Source organism: Castanea sativa, chromosome 4, assembly GCF_040712315.1.
Source record: "Castanea sativa cultivar Marrone di Chiusa Pesio chromosome 4, ASM4071231v1".
Classification (NCBI taxonomy): domain Eukaryota; kingdom Viridiplantae; phylum Streptophyta; class Magnoliopsida; order Fagales; family Fagaceae; genus Castanea; species Castanea sativa.
The window spans coordinates 19,441,257-19,465,052 of NC_134016.1; the positions used below are offsets into that span (position 1 = coordinate 19,441,257).

The 23,796-nt window shown below is 32.5% G+C and overlaps 1 protein-coding gene across 20 annotated transcripts; it reads left to right on the top strand.

The window, feature by feature from the left end:
• Positions 1–10,935: 10,935 nt before the first annotated feature.
• Positions 10,936–17,407, top strand: LOC142630549 (uncharacterized). 20 transcript variants are annotated; one of them, XR_012843344.1, is made up of 9 exons: positions 10,936–11,642; positions 11,756–11,834; positions 12,136–12,189; positions 12,279–12,360; positions 12,731–12,780; positions 14,429–14,523; positions 14,692–14,725; positions 15,190–15,296; positions 16,924–17,407. XR_012843344.1 is itself a non-coding variant. In XM_075804548.1 (6 exons), the coding sequence occupies exons 1-6, from the start codon at positions 13,877–13,879 to the stop codon at positions 16,955–16,957; spliced, it is 444 nt and encodes a 147-aa protein (XP_075660663.1). In that variant the 5' UTR covers positions 13,281–13,876; the 3' UTR covers positions 16,958–17,407. The 20 variants fall into 20 exon arrangements, 4 of the variants coding, with proteins under 4 accessions (XP_075660663.1, XP_075660661.1, XP_075660664.1 ...); XR_012843341.1 differs by having other exon boundaries at positions 10,936–11,834; XR_012843339.1 differs by having other exon boundaries at positions 11,756–12,189.
• The last annotated feature ends 6,389 nt before the right edge of the window (positions 17,408–23,796 follow it).

A 23,796-nucleotide genomic window follows, 5' to 3' on the forward strand; every position in this document is an offset into this window, starting at 1 on the left:
TGGGTTTGTTGCTTGATCTCTCTATATGTTTATTTATGGGTTGTAAATTTGCGGGTTTGATGTAATTTTTCTGGGTTGTTGTTTGATATTGATTTATGGGCTCGATGTTCACTTCTTTTTTTGGATTTCAAGTAAATTTCTGGGTTTGATTTTCATCTCAATTTATGGGTTTAAGCTAATGAGGTTAACCAAAAACAATAGCAAAAAGAATTAAAACGATTATGAATTTTTATTTTTTAAGAAATGATTTTAGTTTAAATTAGATTTTAGGTTTTTTTTTTAATTTAATTTACTTTTTTTAAAATTTTCTTAGCTGGCTTTTTTATTTATTAATTTAAATGCTAACATGGCATTTAAAAATGTTAAATACTTTTTTTTACTATCATTTTATTAGCCACGTCAGCAAACAGTGAATTCCGTTTGCCACTGCAGCATTTTCCGTAACTAGGTTGACGGCAGGGATCATTTTAAAAACTACTATGAAAAAGAAGGGACCTAGGAGCAAAATTAGTTTAGGGACCAAATCGAGAAATGACCCAAAATGTAGAGACCAAAAGTACATTTACGCCTTTTTTCTTTTGACATTTTGTGGCTTTGGGGTATTTTGTGATTTTGGGAGTATGTTGGCCATTCTAGTGATTTCAATGGTATTTTGGTCAAAATTTCCTAGACTTAAAAGAAAAAAATTATTTTACTCATGAGAATTACCAAAATATCAAATATCCTTTTGATACCCCAAAACCTCTAAAATAACAAAATACCCTTAGAAATTCCAAAATGACTAAAATGCACCATAAATGTCTGAAATATCCCAAAAATCTAAAAAATTACAAAAACGCCCCTAAAACATGCAAAACGAGCACAATACCCCCCCTAAACTTTTAAAATGACCAAAGTACCATTGAAACCTCAAAAATAAGCAAAATACCCTCGAAACCTCTGAAAATGACCAAAATACCCCCAATCAAAGGCAAAATACTCTCGAAAACTCTCAGATAAACAAAATACCCTTGAAGCCTTAAAATGACCAAAATAACCCTAAAACCACTCAAACGAACAAAATACCATTAAACCAAAAACACCTTGATACCTCTAAAATGACAAAAACCCTAAAACCGGAAAAATGACAGAAAAAATATTTTGAAATGACCAAGATACCCTAGAAACCTCATACGACCAAAAATGCCCACGAAAGCTCTAAACTGGCCAAAATAATCAAAAACCTATAAAATGACAAAAAAAAACCCAAACCTCTAAAATGACCAGTATTCCCTTAAAATCTATAAAATGACCAAAATACTCTTTAACATCTAAAACGATAAAAAAAAAAAATCATAACACCTCAAAAATGACCACAATACCCTCGAAACCACTTAATGACAAAATATAACCTGAAAAATTTGGTTATTTTGAAGGTTTCAAGTATTTTAGGCCGTTTAAAAGATTCAAGGTATTTAGATGGTTTCACGATATTTTGGTAATTTTAGAGGTCTTTGGTGTTCATGTTCATTTTAAAGGATTTGAGGTCATTTTTGTCATTCTTGCGATTTTGGGGTCATTTTTATCATTTTACAGGTTTTGGGGTATTTTTGATCATTTTAGTGATTTCGCGGTATTTTGGTCATATTAGACATTTCAGGGCCTTTTTGCTCATTCTAGAAGAATTGAGTTCATTTTGGTCATTTTGTGGTTGTGGGGTTATTATTTCCCTTTTACAGGATTTAGGGTACTTTTGTCTTTTAGAGTTTTTGGGGTATTTTTTTATTATCATTTTTACTATTTTCGAGGTATTTTTGGTCATTTGAGCTGTTTCAGGATAATTTGGTGATTCAAGTCGAGGAATTGTTTGTTGTTCTAAAGTTTTGGGGAATTCTTTTCCTTTTAAGGGTTTCAGGTTGGAGGGGTAAGTTTGGTCATTCTAGTGATTTCAAGGGTATTTTTGTTATTACGATTTCAGCATTAATTTCATCGTTTTAGAGATATTTTGGTCATTTATGAGGTTTCGAAGGAATTTTGGTCATTTTAGGGGTTTTAGTGCATTTTTCATCATTTTAGAGGTTGTTCGGTTATATGCGCCATTTTAGTGGTTTCGAAAGTATTTTGGTCATTTTGGAGCGTTCGAGATATTTAATTTTTGTCATTTTCAGGATTTAGGATATTTTTCATCATTTTAGAGGTATCAAGGTAGTTTTGTTCATTTTAAATGTTTTGGAGAACTTTGGTCTTTTTTATAGGTTTCACGGTATTTTGGTCATTTGAGAGGTGTTAGGGTTATTTTAGTAATTTTATTAGGTTTTTTGGCGATATTTTGAACATTTTAGAGGTTTGGGTGTAACGTTTATAAACAAAAAAGAAGAAGAGAGGTTTGGGTGTATTTTGATCGTTTGAGAGAATTCGAGTGTATTTGGCTTAGATTAGGGGTATTTTGGTCATTTTCAGAGGTTTCGTGAGTATTTTGCTTATTTTCGAGGGTTCAATGGTATTTTGGTTGTTTTAAAAGTTTTTTGGGGGGGGGGGAAGGTGGTATTGTGCTTGTTTGCAGATTTTGGCAGCGTTTTAGTCATTGTTTAGGTTTTCGGGATATTTTGGATATTTTTGCTGAATTTTAGTCATTTAGGACATTCTAAGGATATTTTGGTCATTTTAGAGGTTTTGGAGGCATTAAAAGGTTTTTTTTTTATATTTTGGTAATCCTCACGAGTATACCAGTCAGGCAAAGAACCCTAACAAACTCGTACGAATCACCCCTAGCCAGTTAGTACCATTCTCCCCTAGTCAAGCAAAGAACCCTGGCCAGTATACTCCAGCCTCATCATCAACCATTGCCAATCGTTATTTGGTTTCTATAATCCCAAAACCAAATTATGAAAGGCCACCTTTTGGTCAACCTAATTATAGCTCAGCCTTAGCCACCCTAGCACCTAAGGCAATCAACCCCTACATTGTAGAAGAACCTTTTGGTCCCATCCAAACCCAAAAGCCTTCCTTTTGCCCAACCAAGAAAGGAAGATCTTCTTATGTTAAGAAATCTTTCATCCAGCATATCTCTTATATAGAACCACACCTAACTCATATAACTGGTTCCCTGCACCATGAGGGTTCCATGGGTCTTGATATTGAGTGTGAGGGCTTTGATGACATTTTCATCATGAATATGGACAGTGAAATCAGGGAAACAATTGAAATGAACTGGTCCACTGCTAAGACCGGTTTCTATGGTTTCTAAGAGGTTGTCATTAAAAACCCTCAAGAATTTCAAGTCTCTCACAAGTTCAGAACTCCATTATAGTTATTATGATTATATGGACGCCTTTGAGAAAGTTCTCTTTTATCAAAATACGAACTATGACCACTAATGGTTCCTGATGTTCAGCAAAGACTTCTTTGGTTAGATTCCCTCATGGTTCCTCAAGTGGTGGGAGATGTTTGGATCAATCCCGCAGATTTTCCCAGAACCATTACAGGATGCCCTAAGGTTCTTTGACTCAAGATACAAAACTTCAAGTCGATGGTTCCCAGTTTCCAGTAATTCTGCTCTTCACAACCAGGTACAGAATCCACTGGATTAGTATGTGGAACTAGAATTAATACCAACCTCCTGGACAGAGAGTTTTTGGTAAAATGGTGGGACAACCATATACACATACCTCTAATCTCCCAATCTTCTCAGCATTCAAGCACAATCGTCAAAGCATTTAAGCGTACATACGTTCGACAATACGATCACTTATGCCTCCAAGCCTATAGACATTTTATGATTACCGTGTTTGCACATGTGTGATCATCAAACATGTGAATATCAATGCATGTTAACATGCAATCATCAAAGCATTTGTACATATGATCAAGTAATAATCAAAGCATCCAAGCATCTGAAATGGGAACAAACGATCATCGAACATGTGAACATTGAAATTGGAAGGGGCAATTGGCTTGGAAGAGTATTAATGATTATGTGCAGTAATGAGGTTGTTTTGTATGCTGGTCTGGTATTTAGCAATGCTAAAACTCTGCACCTATGCTGTGATATTGGAAGGGGAAATGGAGAACCATTAATTCTGTACTGAGTAGGCTTCAGGCAATTTTTTTTGGATTGGGCCACGGTTTGGCCCAAATTGTGGCATGGCTGGCGGGGCTCGCGAGTGCCCGACGGGTCGAGTTTGGGGTTAAGAAAAAATCCGTTTAATAATCGGGCCGGGTCTGGATTTTTGGGGCACACCCGCGGGTCGGGTCCGGGAATGAAAAAACCCAGCCCAAACCAGACCCGTTGCCATTTCTAGTATTAAGCCTTCTTGTATGCAATTCATGTCAGCACCTAATCAACGAGTGCAACCACTGTTAACAAAAATTCTTTATGAATGACTAGAGTTATTTCAGTGTACCATTTCTGGAATATCATTCTATCAATTATACTTAAAAATTCGTCTTTATATTCATCGTTATAAGAACTTTCACTAGTATAATTATGTCTATTAGGAAGAGAGGAAAATGTCAAAGGTTCATTATAATGCTTAAAAGGTCCATTATAATACTTAATTCTATCTTTTATACTATTTACTTGTGCGGATGTTTGCTCAATCATGTTTTTTAGGATGAAATTTTTAGTTGTTAATACTGTCAATTATTGTCTTAGATTATTAATGTCTGTCTGCCAATCTATCACTGTTGTAGGTTTACTGGGTTTAAATCTGTTAGTAATTTCTGCAAAATTATAAGTTGACTTATAATCTTTCAGGTCTATTTCAAATCTGCCAGTTTGAGTTAAAGAACTTTTAGTTTAGATAAATAATCTTTCTTGGATTGTAGATCCAGAAGTCTGTCTATCAAATCTATTATTATATCTTCTTGTTTTGTTAAAACACTTATTTTTAATTTTCTTTTAGAATAACAATTATCAGAATTATTGCAATTACATAGTTTAACCTTTCTATTATCTGAAGAAATATATGTCGAAGATGAGGTGATATCACAATTATCTATCTGGTGAATTTCATTATCTATTTCATCACTATCTGTTTGTTCTAGTATACTCATTAATTTATCTTTTAACTGTCTTGATATGTCAAGTTTGTTTATTTTTCTTTGAAAGTTACAGTATTTACAAATGTGTCCCTTTTTCCCACATTTGAAACAAATAATGTCATTCTCCCTATATCTATCACTTTTCTTTCTCTTGGATTCTTATTTCTTTTCTTAGACCTACTTTTATTATATCTTCTATTATTGTTTTTATATTTGTCAATATCTTTCTTTTCTTTCCTTCTTTTCCTGGAGGGACCAACCAACGGGTCAAAATCGTGTTGTTCACAAAAAATTCCTAGCTCCTTTTTATCATATCATTTTTCTTTCTCTATTTGGTTCTTTAGTCTTAAATCATTACACAGCCATAGACTTGTTTTATTAATTGAGGATATTATGTAACCATAAGTTAAACTAGGATAATCTATAGTTCTGTCATATTATCATTACACTTAAAAAATAAAAAATGGGGAATATAAGGAAATTCAATAGCTAAATTCAAAATTAATTTTTTAAAAAACAAAAATCTCATGTACAACCCCACTACCAAGCATGTACACAACCTTTTAGCAAATTTTTAAGGTTTTATTTTTAGAACACATCTAGAATGTAGACATTAAGAAAAAAACACTCTTAATGTGCGGAACTAAATTGTTTTCTCTTTGCAAAATTTTCAAATTCTATAATCTTTTCTTTAAAACAAATATAAAAAAAAATCTCTTAACTCTTTTTACTACTCTCCCACAAGTCCACAATCCCACATTTTCTTTCTTCTTCTTATTTTTTTTTCTTTTTTATTTTATATTTTTAAATCCTCATGTTTCCATTCGGTTTGTTCAAAATTCAAATAATCATAATGTTCTATTTGAACTCAAATTATTATTATTATTATTATTATTATTATTATTGAACTCAAATTATTTTTTTAATTGCATGTCATGCGGTTTAACAAAAAACAAAACTATACATCATTTTTAAAACCCACCCTAAATGTAGAAATCATTATCTTTTCCTTTAAAAAAAACACTCTTAATGTGCAAAACTAATTTTTTTCTCTTTGCAAAATTTTCGGATTCTCTTTTTAAAACTCATCTAAAATGTAGACATCATTATCTTTTCTTTTAAAAAAAATCTCTTAACTTTTTAACCACTCTCCTACTAACCCACAATCCCATGTTTTCTTTTTTCTTTTTTAATCCACATGTTTCCTTTCATTTTGTTCAAAGTTCAAACAATCCTAATGTTCTATTTGAAATCAAATTACTTTTTTAATTACATCTCATGCAGTTTAAAAACATAAAATATACATCCTTATTCGAAAAGACATGCTCAAAACTTCCCATATATTCCTATAAATAATAAAATATTAGGAGAAAACAAATAGTGTATCTGTTTCAACCACCTCAAACTTCCCCCTAAAAAATGTAGCAACATATTCTCAAACTTTCTCACCAGGAAAAATGAAGAAGAAAGCAATCCCATGAGAGGTTTCAAGAAAAAATTGTTCAAGAAAGTGACAGATTACCTCAAATCTTATTCTTACCTAATTGAATAAAGCCCGAAATTTTTGTTTCTTTTGATTTAGTAATTACTGTCTTTTTTTGCTCTAAATTAAAATTTTGGATTTTATTCAATGTTGTTGACATCTTCCTATAGGTCCATAATTGGAGTGCCAAATATCTGTACATAGATTTCAACGTAGTATAATTCCGTAGTATTATGTTAATGCCATTAATACAGATTCAGATCCTCTAGAGTTCTTAGGGTACTCTACCAAGTAGAGTTCATTAAATCCTAACCACTCTTTAATGATTTAATGGTCTAGATTTTGCCATGTCAGCATTTCATTAACAATCATCTTAATTGTTTTGTTTACAACATTATTTTATTATTTCAAGAATATTATTAATGAAATGCTGACATGGCAGAATCTAAACCATTAAATCATTAAAGAGTGGTTAGGATTTAATGAACTCTACTGGTAGAGTACCCTAAGAACTCTAGAGGATGTTAATGCCATTAATACAGATTAGGTGCAAATAGAAGAGAGTGGCTGTGGAAACTCAAGAAAGAGGAGAAAAGCAAAGAGAAATTGGAAAACCTCCATTTATTATCTAAGGATGAGCAAGATCTCTAGCATAAAGTTTCACATTAATTTTTGTACCAATTGTTTAAACATATTTCAAAATTATTACAAATTTCTTTTGTTTTTTTTTTTTTTGTATGAACCATCTCATAGATTTTTTTTTTGAACTATCCCATTAGATTTCAAGTGTTACAATATATTTTAATTTTTTTTTTTGTATTTAGTGTTCTACGAGATTTCAATTCCATTTGAGATTTTGTGTCAATTATTACTTTATTTTTGTAAAGCAAGGAGGAAGTTTTACTTTAATAAATGATATATTTAAAGTATATTTAAAGTAATAAATGATAAATGAAATTTTAAAGTAAATAAATGATATATTTTAATAAAAAGATATTTATTTTTCTCTCAATGTATCAACACATTAAGAACACATGGGAGTATTCACGCTGTCACACATGAGCGCCTTAATCATATTAACGTATTGAGTACTTCTTACAAGTCAATCCTTCGAAGCCTTTTGTTTTAGAGAAATACTCTGTTCACAACATTTTTACAACAAATACCATGTGCGATGTTGCTATTGGTGGGCAAAAAAATAATTTCAATTATGGATTCAAATTAAAACTAGTAACAACTTGTCACTTAAAATTTGTTTTGAAAGTGTTACAATTCCAATCATTTTCTTTCTTCATCAACATTGATTCATGTGTTTTTGGAGGAAAAACCTTTTCAGCATTGCCACAGTCATTATACTTTTATCTTTGATTTTCCTTGCTAAGCCTGATGAGGTCATTTTGTGTTACAAAGCCAAAATATGTGGTAAAAATAGTGCCATTTTCACCATAAAAAAGAATTCTAAAAAACTTATCACTAAATTAAACTTATTAAATTAAATTTTTTTATTCTAACACAATCTTTTTAAGAACAACTACGTGTATTGAAAACTAAATAGTATTTTCTTTTATAAGCAAAATTCAATAGCATTGATATAAGGCAATTACATATATATTTTTTTAAATGTCTTAAATTAAACCCCACTTATTTTAGATCAAATCTGACTTGTACATCTTTTGAGAGCTATTTTCCTGGTTGTTGACCATGGGCTATGAAATAATAGGTAATAATTAAGGTGAAATAAGCACTAGCCCATTTATTTATATTCTGATAATATAATAAGGTTTTAGGCTGCATTACTTAATTGCATGATTGGGTCATTGCCCAATATTGTCATTGCTACTTGGGCTGTTCAAGGCCTAAACCTGTAAGTAAGCTCACAAATAATATCCATTTAGTATTGAGTATTAACAATGTAATTATCTATGAAAAAAGGGACTTAACGGTCTTTTAAATCTTATAAATTTTAGAAATTATTTATAATTAAATTTGTACAAAATATTGTAATGATGTTCTTTTCAACGAATAACATAAAATTGTTCGTCAAAAACTCATCTTTCATTTTAACATCCAAAAATACGCACATACATACAAAACGAGACTATGCATCTAGCACAACCCTAAAGTAAACCAACTTTATTAAATATTAACAACTAACTATTTGTATCCAAAAAAAAAAAACTAACTATTAAAATTTCAAACCAACAGATGGGAGAGAGAAAGAGGTTTTAGCACAAAAATACATCACAAACTCTACTTAAAGCCATGATAACTTTTAAGGGAAGATGGAATAAATATTGAGTTAATACGTAGTTCACTATAGAGACAGACTATCAAGTTATATGAAATATAAGTAATAAATAAATCAAAGCTTAATTTTAGCATTAAGTGAGTTTGTTCATCATGAATATTCTTTATTTGAAATGAGTAGAGCCTGTTTGGGTTACACTGATTTTGAGTGATATCGTTCAGTTTTCATCACTGAGTTTCCAAAACGCATGGGTTCCACCAAAAATCATGTGTTTGGCTTAGTTTTGAGTACTTGTTTCTATCACTCAAAACTCAAAAATTTGAGTTTGAGTGATGGAATTCATAAACAACATTTGAGTGTTTTAAAAAATCGAGAACTGATTTTCGGTGGTGGGGTCCATAATTTTGGCAAAAAGTTGAGTTATTAGAATGAGATATGTGACTGAGTTTTTAAACCAAACAAATGTTTTGCAGTTTTTGAGTGATGGTGAGGTTTGAGTTAAGAATTATTAGTTTTGGGTTTGAGATATGAGTTTTGAAAACTGAGTTATTTTTAAACTAAACAAGCCATTAATTTCATGATTCAGATTAAATATATAAATTTAAATATTTATTCAATTTAAAAAGAAAAATATAGTATTAAAATTTAAAATACCAATACAAAATATGAGGTATTGAGACACAAAAATAAAACAATTTTTTTTTTGGCTAAATGATAATATCATTGAGAGAAAACCACACAAACAAATAAAAACTCTTTTAATTTTTTAAAACATAAGAACGGAGATTCTTTAATGAATTATTTTCATTACTTTCCAAAAGAAATTTAAAATGGTCCTTCCATTCATTGGTATTTTGAAAGCACAAAGAAGAAGTAGTATGAAAAAACAGAACTCCGATTTTTAATTCACAAAAAAAAAAAAAAACATTTGTTGAAAATCAGTATTTATTTTTTGAAAATCATTTTGAATTTATATCAAAGAAAGTAGTCGCACGTGTGCAACGGCTAGTAATTCTAATCTGATAAAAGGGCTAGTCATTTCATTTCTCTTCAATCTCTCTCTCTCTCACTTTCCCTTCTTCATTTTTCTCTCTGAGAAAATGCTCTCACGCTTTCCCAGATAACCCAACCCATCTTCATCTTCATCTTCATCTTCATCTTCAAACGCAGGAAATTTTCTCTCAAGAAAGTGGTTTTCCTTTTCCTTACCCCAAAAACAGGCAGATTCAATGCAAGAAAACGAAAACGAAAATCTGATCCTCTCTCTTCGAACGGGTTCAAATTCATCTTCTACGTTTCTCTGATCTGAAGTGAAGTGAAGTGAACCGAGGAGAGGAAGGAAGCTACAATAATGGCTGCGGAAACTCTACTACTCTCCAACGGCGCCATTGCCAACGGAGATCTGTCCTCTTACCCTAACTCTAACCCTAACCCTTACCCTAACTCTAACCCTAACCCCACCAAGAAGTCTCGCGATACCGAACGACGTCTTCGCCGCTGCCGTAAGCAGAAGAAGAACTCCGAGGCCTCCCAAGCCCCCTCCAGCGACGCTGATGACGATGATTCCTCAACAGGTTTTCTTTTCTTTTTTTTTTGGTGTGATTTCGTTTGTATGGGATATTGGAATCTGTGATAGCAAAGTTTGCTTAATGTTTAGTGGATTTTGGTTTTTGATAGTTGAAGTTAGGGTTTATGTGTGTTGAGCGTGGAGTTTTTCTTTGTGATGTTGTTGAGGTAGGGATATTTGCTTGTGCTTTGTTGTTTCTTCTTATTATTCTTCTCGTTATTGTTCTTTGCTTACATATATTCTATTCATTTCCAGGTGTGGGATGCAACCTCTGCAGACCCGAAGTTGTTGGTTAAAAATTAAAATGCGCATGCATGACTTGTGGGATTTAGAGAATAGGGTGTAGAAAGATTTCTCTTATCAGTTGATAAGGTTTCTCTTGTATGTATATATGTGGTTCTTGCAGGGGGGCTGCTGTGACAATCATGGAGACCGGACTTGTAGCTGTTTGGCAATGGGCACCCTTAAATGATTTATTTGTTCATGTATTTGCTAGTGTGGGTGGGGGGCGTATATATTTGCATGATGCCATATATGGGGAAATTTAATTTATTTTTTTTTGGTTTTATGACAGAGTACCTTTGCATGATATGTTGGGGATTTGTTTACATTTGAGTTGCTGATTAATCTGCTTTGAATTTACAGATGACTTTCCATTGTGCTTAATGCTCGGGCTGAAATGAATTCCTCTTAAATTTGAAAGTTTTTTACTCTTACTATTTTGCTAGTGCAATTACTTGTGTCTTATTATTGGATATTCTTTTTTTCAGGGCAAGCGTGGTATTGAGAAACAGCCATTTCAGCTTCCTGATTTTATTGTGGCAACAGGAATTGAGAAAATCACTTAATTTTCTGAAATGAGGAATAATAAAATCATCTTTGGCAACCTTAATATCAATTTCATAGGCTAATCTGACAATGATTATTAGTGTGGGGGTAGTAATATAACAGAATATGGTTGTAGAGGGAAAATCAATAAAGGTTTTGCTTTCTCTTCTCCTGGCATGAGTTGGGCTTTTTGAGAATTGGATGGATTTAACTTTTGTTTTGGATTTGTGTCATTATTTGTTAACTTGGATTGCTGCTAATTAATTTTCTTGTTTCCAAATACCAGGCAGCCAAGAAGAGCTTGGCTTTCTGTGCAAACTCAGTTTTGATTTTGCTTCTACCTTAACTGCTTGTTTCCGATTTACGCTTTGACAATTGTTGTTTGGGATTGATTATTCTCTCTTATTTTATTAACGTATTTATTGTTGAATGATTCTTTTTAAGTATGATCTATTTAATTCCAGGGATGATGCGTTTGCATCCTTTTGTGTAAGGTTTGTTTGATTTGTCATTCTCATTCGTATATTCTTCTGAGTTGTGTTGGTTTCTTTTTGTATTATTTATTTAAAAATGTACTTGTCAGTTGAACTTTTGTTGAACTGTGTAGCTGGACGCCTGTGTATTTTCAGTTTGCTACATGTAGTAGATTCAAAGCTGGCGCTGCTGTGGGTTTGCACTTTCCTCCTGTACATTTGCCTTCTTGTCTTGTTTCTACTGATGTTTATTTGTTTCAGTCAAGCTTGGTCATCCTATGTTTTCAGCTCCATATCCAGTTTGAATTTTAATCTTGGAAAGCCACTTCATCTGTCTTCTGAAAGCAAGTTTTTTTTTTTTCTTTGGTCTGGGTGCTTGGCTGGTTAACCGGTGGAGTCTGATTGGGCAGTAACCTTTCTTTGCCTCTTGTTTTCTCTCTCCTACAATCTTGTGGATAATATTTTTCCTGTTTTAATTCCTTCTAATTTTTGCGCTTGTGTCTGCTTTTTCCAGGTTTCACTTTCCAAGAGTTTCTGTCTCAATGAGTGAGGTTTTGAGACCTTTATTGTAATTCTCGAACCTTTGTTTTTGTTGGCAATGCCTCCTATTGGTGTTGGGATTTTATTTAATAGTGTGTGATCTGAATATGGTTATAGATTTTGGTACTCGGCTGCTCTCGTAAAGCATGTGTTGCAGTGAAGTTGGCTTTTCTAGATTGATTCGGTTCTCTTCAATAAGGTTGGTAATTATGGCTCTTAACTTTTTTGATTGTCACTTATTAAAAAAAATTATGGGTCTAAAAAATTTAAATTTACAATGTAAATACAAATTGGTGCTTGGAATGTGTGTATTTTGTGGCTCTATTTGTTTGGTTTTAACTAAATCCTGCACTACCTAGCTTGTTTGTCCTGTTCAAAATATGAGATCATCAATTTTGTCATTTAGTAGCCATGTAAGAAACAAGTTGTATGCTTTAAACATCGTTGTTCTAAATGCTAGTGAAGTACTGGATTTACTTTTAGAGAATTGTTTTTTTTGTTCATAGTTTTGAAACTTCTGTAATTCTGGATGCATTTTAAAAATCTCAATCATGACATGTTGGCAGCAGATGAATATTCTTTTGGATGCTTGGTAGGGCAAGTGGCAGAGTTTAATTTGGTGATAAGCTCTCTCTCTCTCTCTCTCTCTCTCTCTCTCCCTTTATGCAATTGTCAAATTACCATGGTAACCAAGATCAATAATATGGAGTAAAAAATTAGAATTCTCAATTTTTAACCTTAAACACAAGATTTACAACCAATTTGATATGTTTATTTGCTCTGAGCCACTATGGTTTTGATTTCTGTCAAGTATAATGGTTTTCAACTTCCTTAACATCAACCTTTGTGCTTTGATTTTCAAATGCGATTACTTTTTTCTGCACATGCTTGTATCATTGGAGGATATGGAGTTCAAGATTCTTTGTAACTGATGTGTTTTTAGTTTTCCACTTCAAGAGGTAGATTTTTGTATAATTGGAAAAGAAGTGTTGACAACTTTTTGTGAAGGAATAAAATTTTTTGTTTACTGAGTATTCGTTGGTCTTTTTTTTTGAGGTATGGAATACTATTGTTTTTGTGCTGCAACTTTCAAATCTAAGTAGTTGAAAGGAACTTTTTTTATTGGAAAAATTTGAACTTTTTATTCATAATCGTACTTTTATTGGAATGAAGACCACTACATTGTTTTGATTTTATCCCCTTTTTGGTGGAAATTCTTCATATGGAGATCATGAATTGACTTAAATTTTAAGTTCCTTGTGTATGCTACTTATACAATAGGTAAAGACTTATTTTTAGGGATTTTGCAAGAGAGAAGGAATTTCTACATCTTTCTTGAATATGAGTTTGTTTCCTTTTGTTTTTTGTTTTTTCCCTTTATACATACATACGTACGTATATGAATTCTCTTGTTGGATTTTATTTAAAGCACAGCGAATTAGTCTATGAACATGATATGAAAGTCAGTAATGAGCTCAATTAAGACCGTAACATCAATTACAGTATGGGCTTTGGGGTTGGGCTCAATTTAGGGATAAATTTTTAATCCATGGAAAGCTTCTTAATTCTAATAGCTCGATCGCGTGTTCTTTTTTTATTTTATTTTATTGGATAGTGGCTGAAGAAAGAGTGAGCTCCAATTCATCTTTGATTACACAACGATTTGTTTTGGTCTTGATTGGCCATTGTTTCGAAGAACTTTCATACCATGCCGCATGATCAGTATTCAATGTAGAGCATTATATATTTGGATCAGTATTCAATGTAGAGCATTATATGTTTGGTTAGTTTCCAATTTTTTAATTGAATTTTTTTTTTTATGTCAATTATGAATATCTTGTGCATGGGTTTAGATTTTGTTGTTTCACATTTTTTTTAAGCAGAAAATGTCATGAAAAAGGGAAATTTTACTGAAATTTACAAATTTTGAAATTGCAATTAATTTGATCTAATCTTTCTCAAACATAAATAACTTATTCATATAAGGTCTCTTTGTGTATTTGGAAGTTATTTTGGACTTTGGTTATCTCTCAGTTCTGATTTTCGCAAACACAATTATGCACAACTTCACATTTTTCCCTCCAAATCTGTATGCACCCTGCCGTCCAAGGTACAGATTTTATTTCTTTTTCTTGATTGGATTTAATTTTATAGGTTTATTCAATTTAAGTTTATCCGATTTTTGCACGTTATTTTTAGCTTCATGGGTGAGGCAATTTTTCTTTCTCCGATTAGAAAGGGAGTTGACGATGATGGTTTTCTTGAAGGTTGAGAGAAGGAAATTGAAAGGCAGTGGGCTGGTTTGTGGCTTTGGTGTTGTCTTGCTACTCAGACAGCAAGTATATTCTCACTCTAATTTTCTGTATGGCTTGATTGATCTCTCTCTCTTTCTCTCTCTCTCTCTCTCTCTCTCTTTCAAATACTGATTCTGAGCCTTTTGCAAGTTTGATGTAAGCTTTGACTCAAGGCTCAGAATTTTTCCAAAACCTAATTGTCTAAAATTTCATTGGGTTTTTCATTCTTGTTTCAGATATCCTTCTTCTTGGTTCCGGCGAATGTTGCAGGTGATAAATTATGAGCAAACCTTTGGTGAGGTTGAATGTTATTGATTTTTAATAACTAGACTTTAAATTTTGTATAATTTTAAATGCCTCTCTCGGTTTTTTATTCTAATTGGGTTTGAAGATTTTCTCGGGAAAGTGACTGCTAGATTTGAACAACAAGAAGATTTTTCCCCGCAAGGGGGCTTTCCATGCCGCTGCTGGCATGGAAGCTGAGGCTGATGATTTAGACTAATGGGGTTTTTTTTTTTGTGCTTTCATAGGTGTGGTTTTTACCGATTTTGTTGCTAATTGTGAATTTTTTATCATTCTATATACTTGCACTCACTAGTTATGACAATTATCCAACATATGGTTTCTTTTGCACAATATATCGTTTTGCATGCTCTTGATCTATTATGTTTGCAACTTGATGCTTTAATGCCCTTGACTGCTAATTGTTCTGTTGGTTTCCTTCTAATTATTAGGAACATACAAGGCAGTCAAATCCTGTGCATACTCAACTCCCTGACCGCTGTTATTCTTTAACAGTGTGGCATCCCCTGATGGTTGTTGGCACTATCAGAACCCTCAGGTAACATTCTCATCTAATGAAATGAACCAATAATGATTTTCTTGCATCTTTCTTTGACAATCAAATGCTTCATTATTAGAAAACAACATTTTGTAAGTCTGGCAGTAATGTTTCGCACTTAAAGTTTGATCAAGTTTGAGAACTTTTTTTGTCTACTTTTGATATGTAGATCTAGGCTTCTAGAATGTGATCATGTATCAATCTCACAGGAGAGTTGCCTGACACGCTCACTAATCTAACCAAATTAAATGTATTTTAAGTTGGTGGTATTGATACCATAGGTGTTCTAACAGTAATTGTAGTATTTTCATTGAAAGGTAATATCTGGGGTTTGTATGTTCAATTTTCTTTCCATTTTGGTCCATTCACAATAGAATTAGTAGTAACAACTTCACTGGAAGGACGCCTGACTTTTTTCAAACTTGGAAGCAGAGAGATCCAAAACTATAAGATACATTTTGAGCCATGTGCAGTAGAATTGTTTTCCAAATCTCTTTTTTAAGTATAAAGTAGTATGTGGTCTCCATTCCAATATTTTGCTAAGTTGTGGTATGACATATGTTTATCATCTTGATGCAAGCTCTTATAAATTACTTTATCATTAGTCTGTTCCCTGTTAATCTACTGCCTTAGGCATACAGCTGCCTTAGGCATACAGCTGACTAGTATTTTGCTTTTGAAGTATTAAACCTCTTATGCCGCTCGTGAACATACACATCTAGTCGGAAACCTATGCAATGCACGAGAAAATTCAACAAATATGATATTTTTATTTATTTTAAATATAGAATCCGGTAATTATGACTGTTATTGTGATTGTGTTTGCATATAGAAATATTTATTCTATTATTTATAGAAACTATATTGTGGCAATATTCTAGTATAGGGTGTAAATATATTAGGTTTATACGGAATCTTTATTGAATTTAAACTGATTTGAAAAAAATAATTTACAGAGAAAAATTTGGGCTTTCAAAATTTGTGTCATCTATAAAAGAAATCAACAAAAGTCAAAGACTATGCTTTTATAGACATTATAGATTATATCTTATTTGGGTCATGATTGTTTGTCATTAAGAGGTTTCTTGGACATAGTTACCATGGTTTTGGTTTCAATTATAGCATTTGGTTGTGTTTTTTTCCTTGCCTCTATATACTTTGCTAAATCAATGCAACATATTGGAGTGGAAGGATTTAATTCCTTACCCTGTATTCTACATCGCTTACAATTCTTTTCTATACTGTGAAGATTATAACTTGCGTGCAAATGTCATGCTTGTAGGAACCAATTCCTGTTACGCAACTTGTAAGGGAAACTGCAGTTGTTATGTAGGAGTTTGCTCAGTCTGAGTAATCAAAATATCTTTAATATGATATCAAACGTGTTACAATCATAATTTGATTTTGGTTGGTGTCATTTCTAGAGTTGTATTGAAATGGATAGATGAGTATTAGGTGTCTGGAAAAATTATTTGACCTCATTAGGTCACTTGGACTCTTCGTGGTCAATGATTGATGGCAACAGGCAGGCCAAGTGTTGGCTGGTAGACTTTTATGATTCTCTTATTTTGAAGTTTCTTTTGTAGTTTTTAATTCATATTAGTTTTGTTGTACTTGCTTTTTGTAGAGAACTAACCCCAGCTGAAATTGATGATATTTAGCTCAAGTGGAGTAGCGTGCTGCTTGCTCTTCTTGCCTGCCATGTCTTTGGAGAGATATTATTAATCAAATATATGTTGCATTCCTTCACATTGTATCGGGTGATCAATTTAATGTAGATTAATTGATAGGATTAAATTTTTAACCTGTCTGAACTGGAGCAGCAAACTGGTGAGCCAATTGAGCCTATTACTATATATCCTCTGTCTATGGAGTGGTTTATTTTGGGCCTAGTACTTTATATCCTCTGTTTATTATTCTGAGAAGAAAGTAAAATTACATCTTTTCGTCTACTACTATGGCATAACTAGCACCGACAAGAAATTCGGGTTAGCTTTGTATTCTTTCCTCACTAAGCATGTGGATGGTCTTACATTTGATGTGAATTGGTCTTGGTTTGGGTTGATATTCCTAGTACCTTGCATAAATGTCACATTTATAAACTGTTTTATATAATCCCTCTTTCATTTAGGAATTCTCTTTATATTCTGTTTTCTTGCTGTATTTCTAAAGGAGTTTTGATGAGTGTATGATTTCTTCACATATATGGAGAAGGAAAGGATAATGTAACTTAGATTTTCTACTATTAGCAATTTATATTTTTGTACCTAAAAATTAGTTAAGAAGGTGATGTATATGGTTGCTTTGCTGATAATTACAGATATGTAGAAAAAATATTTTTAACACTTGAGGGAGTAGCATACCAACCTAACAGTCAAAACACTGCAGGACTTTGCTAATTATTAAGGTATTATGTTCGGTCCAAATCTCCTGTAGATTTTAAGGTGATGTATTTTGATTTTTCTAATTAGTTGGATTTATTTTTATCAGATTTGAAAGACAAATTTCGAGCATCATCAACATTGGGATTGGAATAATTGGCACTGACAAGAAACGTAAGCTTGGTTTGGGTTGATATTCCAAATACCTTGCATAAATGTCACATTTATAAACTGTTTTTCAAGTGGATATAAACTGGTCATGTGATTGCACAGTTTGTAACCCATGTGAAATAGTCTAATAGTTCATTTGCATGGGACTTGTAATTCTAGGCTAATACACATATAAATGAAACCAATTACTTAGCAATATAGTTAAATGAAACAAATAATTTTAGGGATTATACATAAGCATACTCTTTTTTTATTTTTTATTTTTTGGTTTTGATAAGTTACATAAGCATACTCATTCTGTTACATGTAACCTTTTAATAGGTTTAAGAAAGACTGCTATAATTTATTATATATATCTAATAGTGAGTATATTTCTTGAAGGATTTATCAGTTGTGCTCCATCTTAAAAAAATATTAAATGCTGATCTTAATCATGTTCATCAATTGCCAAGCTTCCAATTTTTTGGTGTTGATGATGAGAAAAGCTGGAATTGCCTTAAGATTGTTTTCAAGTTCAGCTTGTGATTCTTAAACTTTTCCCCATTCTTCCTAGACAAAGGAGGTGGGGATACACTAACGAGACAAAATTGGATGACATTATCAGGTTTCTTTACATTCTATTTGCTTGATTTGTTTTTGTTTTGTTTTTTTTTTCTGCCATGCCTTACAAAGGTATGATCCTATTCTCTGGGACTTCCTATAGAAGTCCTGCAAGTAACCCAAATGGTCCATGTCATATAGACGATTTTTAGAGGGTTATTCAGGTATGGATTGTTAAAACTATTCAACATTAGAATTTTAGCTTTTGAAAACATATTTAGCATACCTGCTTCTGTTATTGCTTTTATTTGAATATTGGTCATTGCAGAAAGCCTTTATAGTTGGCTTTCAGTGTTAATTGGATTTACTTTTATAGTTGTTGGGTAATATGCTAGTTTTTCAATTTGTTGTTTTGCAACTCCTGCCTTTCTTAGTGCATGTTATAAATCTCATTTTGAGTCACTGTTATTTATCATAATATTCCTAGCATTTTGCTTCAGATTACCTAAGTTCTGATTGTGCTTCTACCTTAACTACTTGTGACAGAAAAATGTACCTGTGATCAACTGATCACAGTTTGTAACCTGGGTTAAATAGTCTGACAGTTCACTTGCATGGGACTTGTAATTCTAGGCTAATACATATATAAATGAAACCAATTACTTAGCAATATAGTTAAATGAAACAAATAATTTTATGGATTATACATAAGCATACTCTAATAGTGAGTATATTTCTTGAAGGATTTATCAGTAGTGCTCCATCTTAAAAAAATATTAAATGCTGATCTTAATCATGTTCTTCGATTGCCAACCTTCCAATATCTTGGTGTTTGATGATGAGAAAAGCTGGAATTGCCTGTAAGATTGTTTTCAAGTTTAGCTTGTGGTTCTTAAACTTTTCGCCATTCTTCCTAGACAAAGGAAGTGGGGGTACACTAACGAGACCAAATTGGATGACATTATCAGGTTTCTTTACATTCTATTTGCTTGATTCGTTTTGTTTTTTCCTGCCATGTCTTACAAGGTATAATCCTTTTCTCTGGGGGTTCCTGCCATGCCATGTCATATAGATGATTTTTAGAGGGTTATTCAGGTATGGATTGTTAAAACTATTCGTTACATTAGAATTTTAGCGTTTGAAAACATATTTAGCATACCTGCTTCTGTTATTGCCTTTATTTGAATATTGCTCATTGCAGAAAGTCTTTATAGTTTGGCTTTCAGTTTAGAGAAATGCTTGGCTTTCGGTGTTAATTGTAAATCACCTTTATAGTTGTTGGGTAATATGCTAGTTTTTCTGTTTGTTGTTTTGCAACTCCTGCCTTTCTTAGTGCATGTTATAAATCTCATTTTGAGTCACTGTTTACTGTTAATTATCATAATCTTTTTAGCATTTTGCTTTAGATTACCTAAGTTCTGATTGTGCTTCTACCTTAACTACTTGTTTCTGATTTACTTTAGCTTTAACAATTGTTTGTTGGGGTTGTTGATTTTTTCTTTTACTTTATTAATTTATTTTTCGTTAAACGATGCTTGTGCATTTATTTTTTGTTTTTTATAATCTATTTAATTCCAGTGGTGATGCAATTGCATCCTTTTATGTAAGGTTGATTTGATTTTGTTGTTCTCTTTTGTATATTCTTCTAAGTTGAATTTGTTTTGTCAATTTTTATTTTTTATATTCTTGGAAGTGTTGTTCTTGAACTATGTAGCTGGGTATGTGTTTTTTCAGTTTGCTACATGTGGTGGATTCAAAGCGTGCGCCACTGAGGGTTTACACTTTCCTCTTGTACATTTGTCTGCTTAGTGTTGGGTAATAGGCTAGTTTTTTTTCTTTCTATTTGTTGTTTTGTAACTCCTGCCATTCTTAGTGCATGTTATAAATCTCATTTTGAGTCAATGTTTACTGTTATTTATCTTAGTCCTTTTAGCATTGCTTTAGGTTACCTAAGTTTTGATTGTGCTTCTACCCTAACCACTTGTTTCCAATCTACTTTAGCTTTAACAATTGTTCGTTAGGGTTTTTGATTTTCTCTTTTACTTTATTAATTTATTTTTCGTTAAATGCTGCTTGAACTATGTAGTTGATTTTCTCTTTTACTTTATTAATTTATTTTTCATTAAATGCTGCTTGAACTATGTAGCTGGGTGTGTGTTTTTTCAATTTGCTACATGTGGTGGATTCAAAGCTTGCACCACTAAGGGCCCGTTTGGTACATGTATTTAAACACATGTTTTCAGTTTTTAAACAACATTACACGTTTTTTCACACTTTTTCACCCACACTACTAGAACAACATTACCAAACGGGCCCTAAGGGTTTGCACTTTCCTCTTGTAAATTTTTCTACTTGTCTTGTTTCTATTGACGTTTTCTTTGTAACAGGACATGGGAAACTTGTTTGACATGGCCGCATGCGTGTCCTAGCCGTTTTTCTGCTCCAAAATAAAAGGCTGAAACATGCTTCCTCTAATACTGACTCCTTCCACTTCTTCCTCTCATGCCAATCTTCTTCTTCTTCTTCCTCCTATCATGCCGATCTCTTCTTCTTCAGCTCTTAGGTCTATAATCCTATTACGCTTTTATAGTTTTTCCCCTTTTGCCCTTTCTGTCCATGTGTGCTTTTTATTGTTTTGTCTGCCTCACAGTGTCACACATTAAGAGCTCTTTTATCTTCAGCCACCTTCTTGAACAAAAGATGTGTAAATAGATGTTTCTTTTCAAATTTTTTTTTTTTTGTCTTTTATGAGTTAAAAGTCTACCACCTATCAAGCGAGGTTGTCAACTTTTTACAATTCTTTTTTCATTATCTAGGTAGACAGTATCAGTGGCTCGACTTTAATATGCTTCTAAAAGATTTTTTAACAATTATTTAAAAATATTTTTGTTAGAAAACAAAATTTTCAGGTTTGTCTTCTGTGTGTTTATTTGTAATTTCGAAAGTTTTTAAGGTATACATGTTCAAAAGATATGTTCTTTGGTGATTGCCATCTTTCAATGTCTCTCTATTTCTTATAGAATAATATTCTAATTGCATGATTTCCATATGTGATCAGTCTTTTAAAGAAATGGTTGCAATGTGTCTGGTGAAAGATCCAGGAAAGGCGGAATTTATTGAAACACACCTTTTTCAAGCATCCAAAGTCTCTTGAGTTTTTTGTGAAGAAATGATTCGCTGACATGCCACCCCTTTACTATAGTGTTTTACCTTTTGGTGCTTCTCTTACATGCATGCCATGTTCTAGGATTGTGCCCTGTATTGCGCCTCTTTTTATTGAAAATGTTTTACCTATAAAAATACAAAACATCATACAAATGTATACCTCTTTTTAGGGGGGATGTTAATTTTCATTTGTTGCCTAATGTGTGTCTCATCGTCTCTTGCTCAGCTTCCTCCCAATGCAGTTACATCAATTATTGATGGCTTGAAGAGATTGTACATTGAAAAGCCAAAGCCACTAGAAGTTGCATATCTTTCGTTTGCAAAATGGAGATACTCTGATCTTTCTAGCTTGTTGTCAAGCTTCAACTCTAGTTTTTAAGAACTCTGTAACAGAGAATTTTTATTTGTATTTTTGCAGACAAACGGTGATTTTGTTGCTAAACCATGGTCTTTTGGGTCAATATTCTACTGGAAAGACAAATTTTTATAAACATTTGCTAAAATGCAGCTATCCAGGTTAGTTTAAGTTTTATTTTTGTTTGTCCCTTCTGATTTGTTAGTATGATTGGATCTCAAAGATGAATGTCCCTTATAATCTGTTTGTGCAGGTGCTCACTTTGGACCAGAGCCTACAATAGACAGATTTTTTGTTGTTGTTATGGTATCACTAGTTTTTGTTGTTGTTATTTTCCTATGTTATTTATGAAGGATAATTAAGTTTAAATGCACTATAGAAACAACAACAGTGTCGCATCAACACTTGGTACTAGACACCAGCAGCTTATTATAAGAGGCAGTTTATTAGTAAAGTTTTGTATCATCTTTGTAATTGAAGGTTAGGGTCACGTTCTTATTAATTGATTGTGTCATATGGTTAATTGTTGATTAGTTAGGAGCCATGTGCTTAACAGTTAGTTAGATCATTAGATCAGTGTAGCCAGCTGGCAGTTAGTGTTAGTCAGTTAGTTGTGTTAATGAATTGTATAAAGGTGTGGAGTTATGAGAGGCATGCAATGAGAATTCAGACTGTTCATATTCCTATTCTTATCTAGTCCCTTTCAATTCTTCTAAGAGGCATGGCTGCCCTCTTAGTCAGCCACTCACCATTTTTTCTTTGCTTAATTAGTTCTTATCAATCCTTTATTTACATATTTTTCTTGTTGTACAATTCTGGTTTGTCCTGCATCAAATCTCTAGCCAACCCTAGGTGCTGAGTCCTAGTTCATCCATCTCTATTTTTCCTGTTGCAATTTTTTTTTTGTCGTGCATCATTGTGCTAACCTAGGAAGTTTCTTTTGTGCTTTTTTGTGGAGTTTGGTAACTCAATTTGAGTTGACATGGGATTTTCGCTTTATCATGAGGTGGGCTTTTAGGTGTGTGTAAGAGATATTGTCCATAATCTCCTTCTCTTTTTCTTTCGAAATCGTTAGATATTGATTTTGTTGCTTCATATAAGTACTTGAGACAGTGTCAACTGTGTTGGTGACTGTAGCTGATGTTATTGTTGAACCGAATCTTCTGAGTGCTTCAAATGCCCTTTAAAGAAGGTAAGGTAGTTCTTTCATTCCTTTGGTTTCTTTCTAGCAACTCCAATATGTAAATGTCCTTAACACCATCAGCACTATCAAGTTTGCAACTCAGTGGTTCACTGAGTAATATTGCTACAGTTATCATTTCTTACTGACTTGATTTTAAAACTAATATACTTGATTTTTATCATTGCTTGAAGTTATGAGTCAAAACTAATGTTAGTAAGCTTTGGTATCTGAAAGGTGTTTCTATATGGCTTTACATGAAATTTGGTAGATTATGACCTGTTATGTTTGTCTTTATTGTTTGTTTTTGTTTCTTGGTGAAATTTTATGGCTTTGTTATATTTTTGAAGGAGAATTTACAAAGTAAATAATTCTGTCATATGTCTTTTGGGTTTTAGTTGGACAATAATGAGCTTATCTACTGATGTTGCAAAATGGTTTCTGTAAGAACTTTTGTCAACCAAGTATTGAAATTCTTTTCCTTTTTGTTTTTTGGGTGAGATTGAGAAAATATTGTAGGTTTACTGCTCGGTGTTTTGGAAAAGTCACTAATACCCAGTCCTTTAACCTTGATGACAATCCTATGTTGTGACTTCTTGAGGTCATGTTGCACGTGTTCCAACACTTGGCCTAATGAGTTTGACTGATTCCTGCTAGGTATTGAAATTCGAAGTTATTATGGTTGATTTGTTTGTAGGTGAAAGTCTT